This window comes from Aegilops tauschii, chromosome 3, assembly GCF_002575655.3.
Source record: "Aegilops tauschii subsp. strangulata cultivar AL8/78 chromosome 3, Aet v6.0, whole genome shotgun sequence".
Lineage (NCBI taxonomy): Eukaryota > Viridiplantae > Streptophyta > Magnoliopsida > Poales > Poaceae > Aegilops > Aegilops tauschii.
Window position 1 is genome coordinate 67,011,347 of NC_053037.3, and position 4,378 is coordinate 67,015,724.

At 43.3% G+C, this 4,378-nt stretch overlaps 1 protein-coding gene across 1 annotated transcript; it reads right to left on the bottom strand.

Annotated features, from left to right (window-relative positions):
* Nucleotides 1-471: 471 nt before the first annotated feature.
* LOC109768398 (profilin) lies at nt 472-3,467 on the bottom strand. Its single transcript, XM_020327121.4, has 3 exons — nt 3,176-3,467; nt 2,280-2,417; nt 472-870 (listed from the first exon to the last, which is right to left on the bottom strand). The coding sequence occupies exons 1-3, from the start codon at nt 3,296-3,298 to the stop codon at nt 736-738; spliced, it is 396 nt and encodes a 131-aa protein (XP_020182710.1). The 5' UTR covers nt 3,299-3,467; the 3' UTR covers nt 472-735.
* Nucleotides 3,468-4,378: the final 911 nt, after the last annotated feature.

Sequence of the window (4,378 nt, forward strand, 5' to 3'; positions counted from 1 at the left end):
AACACTATCATCTAAACAGGCCCTTGGACACCCACGCCCTGCCAAAATATTGGCCACGAATTGAACTAAGACTGCTGTGAGGGTGCGAGCGCACCAATTTTTAGGCCTCCATCCAAATGAGCGCCCAAGCCGGTTCAACGGCCAAAATTTTGGCAGGTCGTCTCAGGGCAGTGATCCAAACAGCCCCAAGTCCTACGGCTTGCATCCATGAAGCCAAGGCGAGTGACAACAAAAACTGGCAGTCCTCCCATCCCTGACTGTAACGATGACTTCCGCGTAAAATGATCCATGTCCTGATCGTCACAGGCAGTGTCAAAGACTCAAAGCCTACCCAGGCCCTTCCAAGCAAAACCAGGGCCACCGTAAGCGCAATGTGGTACTTCTCAAATTGCTCCTGCCCGAATTATATTTTGTAGTAAGACATAAAATTGTCTCATCAGAATTATTATGTGGATTTTGCAACAGAAAACATTTGATACAGCAATCATCATCAACACATTTTCATCCATTGCAGGGTATCACTGGTAAGAGTAAAAACTAGATGCTCGGCAAAAATATGACAACTTTTAAAGATTACATATAAGCCCCATGACATATACTATGAAGCAATTCCAACATAACGAGGAACCTCCACTTGTTCAAACATATCCGGATGTGCGCTAATTATTCATGGGGTATGCGGTAGCACATTTCAGTAGGCATAAGCCCAGTTGGCCCAGACTAGGACTCTTGGGTTCAGAAGCCCTGCTCAAGAAGGTAATCACCGAGCCTCTCCACCACCATGTTGCATTGTCCAGGAGTCATTGGTTCCTCGTAAATTCCAATGATGATGGCCAGACTCGTCTTCTTGATTGTAACCCCTCCTGACCCCTGCAGAGAAAGCACCATTGATGAGATAAAGGATGCAAAATGTTCGACATTAGGGAATAGCCCGTACTAACACATCTTACTTTGAAGTGAACTTGTCAACTTTCTTGTGCGGAAATACTACTGCATTAATTTAGTTTCAGAAAAAATAGAAGTGTGATCTGTCAACTTCCAGTAAAATTTGGGGTTGATCATATAAGCTGAAATACTGACTGTCACCAGAGGGGAACTGTAGAACATCCTACAAATACATGATTTTTAAGATGCTAAAACTATTAACAGAAGAAATGATCTTTTATCATCACTAAAGTACCAAGGCAGAGAGAATCTGAGACTATTCAATGCATACATAATTTGTTTGTGACCCAACTTAAACTGAATGAAGATTTTTGCTATCCAAAGTCAGGGACTTCTGCATGCTTGTAACCCACTTCTCAACCATAGGTGTGACCGTGTGAGGTTCATGATGATAACATTTTTCTTTTGTGCAATCTAGGCAGTGTGCCTTGTGTAATAGTGAAGGCATTCCTAATATATTGTGCACACGGTAATTTTTCAGTTTCCCTCTAGTGCCTGGTGACCAGTAGAGCTGCTATTTTAGTCAGCATTATTATTGACACAAGTATGAAAACCTTGCTTGTAACTTGTAAGCAACAGAATGATAGATTGAAGCTTTTGAAGTTGCAAGAGAGTATGCCAAACTCAATATTTTCTGACTAGTAAAGAGTTGTCACTGAATATCAGAGATGTTTTAACTGTCTGAAAAATGTAGCAGGTGGCGGTGAGTTTTACTTGCATTTCAACTTCTTTTTCTCAACCCTTTACAACAGAGTGGCTATTTTGTGCAAAAACAAAAAACAAATGTATATATAACATGCTTCCTACATAACATCCAGTCATCATGTTTTATTTGAAAGGCAGAGTGATATTGTTATAGCTTTGTTGTTAATCGGAAAGCATGATGCAATTGTATTCCGTTACACAGTGGATAAGATAGATTTCAAGTTAACTTTCTCTCCAAAGAAATCAGATTTTCCCTGAGTGTCCAGCTCCTGGGTGGCTTGCTCAACATTTTATATGGTACAAGAAGGATTCGTACGAACGATGTGACCATACAGCTACAGAAGCTAACTCATCCAGCTAGTAATTCCTTTGCCCAGGAGAGCCAAGACCAAAGACTAAGACCAAGGATTCGTATGAACAATTTGACCATACGGCTACAGAAGACCAGTTTCTGATTCATAAGTATTTAAGACATGATTACAGTCCATGTTCCGATGTTAATTCCTTATTTTTGCATGCATTATAAGCCGATATAATGAAGTCTGCTCTCCTGCTTTCGAAGAAACTTTGTAACACCATGGTTTCGTTAAAGGAGTCTAGTGGTAGAAAATGGAATGCCAGGTCCTAACCTTTTTGCCCCGAATGACAGCCCCAGGTTCACCTTGAATAACCATGTACTTTGTACCACCAAGGAATAATCCAGTTGGTGCCAAAGAGCCTGGTTCATCGAAGTCATTTATTACCGCAGTAATTTCTTCAGGTTTGACCTGTGGAATGTAGAAACACACTGATCATAAGTCATGAGAAGGCTGCAATATAATCTTCCCAAGCGGGAAAAAGGAATGCTGCAAGATAAAGAGAGCAAAGGTTTGCAAACTGAGCATACAAACTCATGGATTTACAAAAAAGCGTACGGAAGATACAAACTAATGGTGCCACAAAAAAAGCATACTGAGCAGTGGATCTTCTTGAAATTACGAAGCCACCGTGTAATACAGTTCGAAATAGAAATTAGCACAAACAAACTTTATGCTCCCTTCAATCTGACGATTCAAGCCATGTCTCTAGAAGAATTACTTCTACTACTAATTTGACAGTACTTTTTATTTTGGTAATTATGTGTTTAAGGCTAGCCGGAAAATAAACTTTTGGTCTGTATGGCCACATAGATATCACCGGGCAATGTGCTTCTATCTATTCATAAGTTTCAGATGCTTACATATAACAAAATTCTCAACAGAAGTAAGCACATCTGTACTTGAAACCTAGCCCCCAAGGAGCTGCGTTAACCACAGGAGGTAGAACCAACCACCTACATTGGTACTTTGTAATACACCCTAGATTACGATTGCGACAAGCAAGTAAAAGTCGATTCCCCAGCGGATCAGGCCGCAGTAACCCAGACAAGCGAGATCTTAGCCAAGTCAAACATAGTTTGACCAGGTAAATAGACTAAGTAAAACAAAACATGGAGTATCAATGGGAGCCGGGCGGGTGGATAATCTAAAGGGGGGAGAAGGAGGACCTCGGGGAAGGGCTCGGACTGCGCCCAGACGGCGCCGTCGTGGCCGAGGATGGCGGCGGCGGTGAGGCGCTGGCCGTCGATGTCGCAGAGCAGCTGCTCGTCAACGTACGTCTGCCACGACATCCTCCTCCCTCCTCGCTCGCTCGCTCGCCTGCTCGCGGGATCTTTTTTTTTTTTGCCTCTCTCTCCCGAGATTTTTGCAGTGGCAGGCAGGTTGCTGCTGCTGGTTTTCTCCTGCGAGTCGCGTACTTATGCGACGTGTGTGTCTACACCTTGGCACGACTCCTCCGTCCAATGTGGGAATCCATTCATTCGTTCCCTGGCGACAACGAAGCGGAATTGTTTCCCTTCCAAAAATAATTGTATTTGTATGTACGATTCGATGCTTCTTCCCTGGAGTGGACGGCCTCAGCCAGCGCTACCTGGCCTCACGTCGATCGGCATTAGTGATGTTATACAGTGCTATTTTAGTGTTTATTGGCGTCGCCTTTGGCCAAGATATGATCCACTTTTGCGTCGCATCAGATCTTCGTCGAGCCTGTCTGATGCTCGAACCGGCTTGGCTTGTGGTGTGTTCGACGTGTGGTGCCTGGCACGACTCCTTTCTGGAAGGGACAAGGCGTAGAAGCTTCGGTCTGGAGTTTACTGCTTCCCCTTAAATCACCAGTCGTGCAACCTTTGCTGCTGTGAGAAAGCAATCCTATTTACGGATATTCTTTACGGACTAGTAGATCGACATATCCTCTCCCCCTCCCCCTCTCTTCAACCTGAAAAGAGATATGACTATAGGGAACCGACGATTCTCTCTTCTTAAAATAATCCCGTAAGTCCGATCCATTAGAAATTTTTCGTATGTGTAACTCTGCTCGCTATGAAATGAGTAATGCTAGGCACACAAGGAGTGTACGGGGGATTTACTGAATGGATAGGGATGAGTGAAACAAATCAGAAACAGAAGCTCAAAATATGTGAGTGTGTAGAAGGGCATCCACAACGCTCATCCCCCAAACGGACATGGTATCCATCCACAGACAGTGATGCGGGAGCCGACAATCCAACCATGCCCGTATCCATTTCGAAACAAATTTGAACAAAACGGACGAATTTCTACAAACACGACGAAATTCCACAAAGTTCGGACATAATTTACATAAAACAGACGATATTTCGTCTGTTGAACTAAAACTTAAAAAACTAGGAGGC

Excerpts from the sequence above, each read along its gene's own strand:
- LOC109768398 (XM_020327121.4), bottom strand. The coding sequence starts at position 3,298 with ATGTCGTGGCAGACGTACGTTGACGAGCAGCTGCTCTGCGACATCGAC. Across the intron at positions 2,418-3,175 it reads AGTCCGAGCCCTTCCCCGAG|GTCAAACCTGAAGAAATTAC; the intron begins GTCCTCCTTCTC and ends TACATTCCACAG. Across the intron at positions 871-2,279 it reads CTGTCATTCGGGGCAAAAAG|GGGTCAGGAGGGGTTACAAT; the intron begins GTTAGGACCTGG and ends CTTTCTCTGCAG.